Genomic DNA, 2,752 nt, shown 5'->3' on the forward strand with positions numbered 1-2,752 from the left:
GTCTCTGTGATGTATGTGTGCTATCAGGGATAATAGTCAAACAATAATTGTAACTGCAGTTTTTTATCTTTAATTTGGTACAAGACACAGTCGTCCTTTATTTAGCTCTGTGTTTGCTACAATACTCAACACAGATACGCAAACACAAACACAACAGGCACGACAGTCAAACTTCAGGAGAAACTTAAGCCCCGCCCGCTCTGTTCTGATTGGATGACGCCTGTGTTATTAGCTTACAGTACTTCACAGCAGCATGCTCTTAGCATCCATCTCTCTAAGTCAAACTCGTGCATGGCCCCAGTTATCACCATGACTTCTCACGCCACTGGTTTTAAAGCTGAAGATCAATCCCGTGTGATTTTAGGAGATAAAGGAGAGATGCAGACCAGCATCAGTGTGGAGGAGGACGGAGAGAGACCGAAGATCCTCCCGTTCAGCGTTGAAGCGCTGATGGCAGATCGGAGACCGAACAGCTCTTCCGCCGGGACGTCTCATGCTCTCATCCCGGGCGCAGATCCAGACCGGACCGGTGCTCGTTTGCCATTTTCTGTTGACGTTCTGAAACTGCACGAGAGCGCGCCGGTGAAGTCGGAGAGCCCGGAGCGCGCGGAGCGGAGCACATGGATTCATCACCTCTCTCCCCGTGAGTTATAGTAATGTACTGCCCAAAGCAGAGCTTGTTATGTACATAATAAACTGTTTCATGCTTTCAACAGGTACATATGAGCTCAGATTCATATCTGCGACAATGTGCACACCTTACGGTGCAGTAACCATTTATTTTTATATTTAATGTGCAGGGTAACCAACCATTTTTATTTCTAAAATCTAAAGTTTTACTACAAATACCCTGTACCATTTTTATAGCTACAGTTTTACTACAAATACCCTAGTTAAACTATGGTAAGTGTAGCATGTTTTTATTATTATTATTATTTAGTAAAACCATGGTTATTTGTTAAGATACTTGGTTTGGCTTGATTGAGGTCACCATGATCAATGACATTTGCTCAACAGAATAATCGAAGACATATTTAAAAGTTCTGAAAGGCATTCAAGACTGTTAAGAATCATTGACCACGTTTAAGTGCACCAATAATGTCATTACTTCCAATTACATAAGACATTTACGTGCATGTTTATGGCGATTAAAATCAGCATATGCCACATATTTTACTACGATAATGGTTGCCACTTTTATGAACTTATCTGCACCAGTTTGATCCAAGTTTAGGTGAGGTACGTTTAATGTAATATTGCCTAAATCTCATTATATTGGCATTATGAGGTTCCGTGTGACAGTTATCATTTTGCTGAGCTCAGAAGTAGTGTGAGGAATAAGTGTAAAGGTCGATGTGTTGTTGTTGTCTCCAGGGCGTCTCAGTCCTCCAGCGTGTCCTCTGAGAAAGCACAAAACCAACCGAAAGCCTCGGACCCCGTTCAGCACATCGCAGCTGCTGGCGCTGGAGCGGAAGTTCCGTCAGAAACAGTACCTGTCCATCGCAGAACGGGCCGAGTTCTCCAGCTCCCTGAACCTGACCGAGACTCAGGTGAGAATCTGGTTCCAGAACAGACGAGCTAAAGCCAAGCGGCTCCAGGAGGCCGAACTCGAGAAGCTAAAAATGGCCACAAAACCGATGCTTCCTCCCGCCTTCGGCTTTTCTTTTCCAGTCGGTGCTCACGCTCCGGCTTCATACACGGGATCGCATCCGTTTCACAGACACTCGGTGAGCGTGACTCCGGTGGGACTGTACACACACATGGGATATAGCATGTATCATTTAGCTTAAAGGAGATGAGTGCATCTGAATCTCAGCGTGAGGAAATGCGTCTATGTTGCGCACACATGCAGCCATCTTCAGCGATTCCGTTCCGACAAAAGTGGACATGCTTTACTCTCTAATGGTGGCACTGCATACGGCCTGTACTTTCACAGAGAGTTATGAAAATGGATTTGGTCAAAGGTAGGTCAGGTGAAAACAGTCTGTATCGGACACTTGCATTCGTAGCAATGCGTTTATGATCAAACGGCGTATTTCAAACTGCGAATGCAAACTGTTTTAAACGATAGCATTTTAAAATAACGCCGACTGATGTTTTAATGATTCCCTTCGAAAGGGACATGATCTGAAATGTAAAATATTGTACATTTGGACAAAAATTCCACTTATATGATGAATATATTTGTTAAATAAATTAATGACACACGGTCTATTCTTTTTGCTTGTTTGTTTAGTAGAAACAGGGTCTAGATTGTCAGAGAGATTCTAAGAAAAAAAAAAAACAAGTCTGAAACTAAAATATTTCCTATTCGATTACTGATTTCAATCCAGGTACTTAAATTTTAAAATGAAAAAAGTATCCATTAAAACACCTTAGTACACACAAAACAAAATTTCTAACCCCATGCAAAGGAGATTTTTAAAAATGCTAATATTTTTGTTTGTTTTATGAGGCTGACATGTCAATGAAATTTAAAACCACTAGTTCTACATAGATTTAAACTAACTATATTTTAATTTGTAGACCCAGATTAACATCAAAGGTTTCTTGCTCAGCACACTGTGTCCACATGGTAATGGTACATAATTTCTTACAGAAATAAATCTATGTAAAATGTAACTCGAAAAAGAACAGGCAGTCTTTGAGTGTCGTGGTGAAAGTGCATTTAAACTGTCATCTATCATCTGGCTGGAGTGTATTTCCACAGCTGTTGCTTATTGCTCTGAAATAACCCACTTAGATTTCCTTG

General features: G+C 41.2%; 1 protein-coding gene across 1 annotated transcript; it reads left to right on the forward strand.

Annotated features, from left to right (window-relative positions):
* The first annotated feature begins 220 nt into the window (after positions 1–220).
* Positions 221–2,212, forward strand: msx1a (muscle segment homeobox 1a). Its single transcript, XM_019102730.2, has 2 exons — positions 221–643; positions 1,375–2,212. Exons 1-2 carry the CDS (start codon positions 292–294, stop codon positions 1,788–1,790), a joined length of 768 nt encoding a protein of 255 aa, XP_018958275.2. The 5' UTR covers positions 221–291; the 3' UTR covers positions 1,791–2,212.
* The last annotated feature ends 540 nt before the right edge of the window (positions 2,213–2,752 follow it).

The sequence above is a fragment of the Cyprinus carpio genome, chromosome A14 (genome assembly GCF_018340385.1).
Source record: "Cyprinus carpio isolate SPL01 chromosome A14, ASM1834038v1, whole genome shotgun sequence".
Classification (NCBI taxonomy): domain Eukaryota; kingdom Metazoa; phylum Chordata; class Actinopteri; order Cypriniformes; family Cyprinidae; genus Cyprinus; species Cyprinus carpio.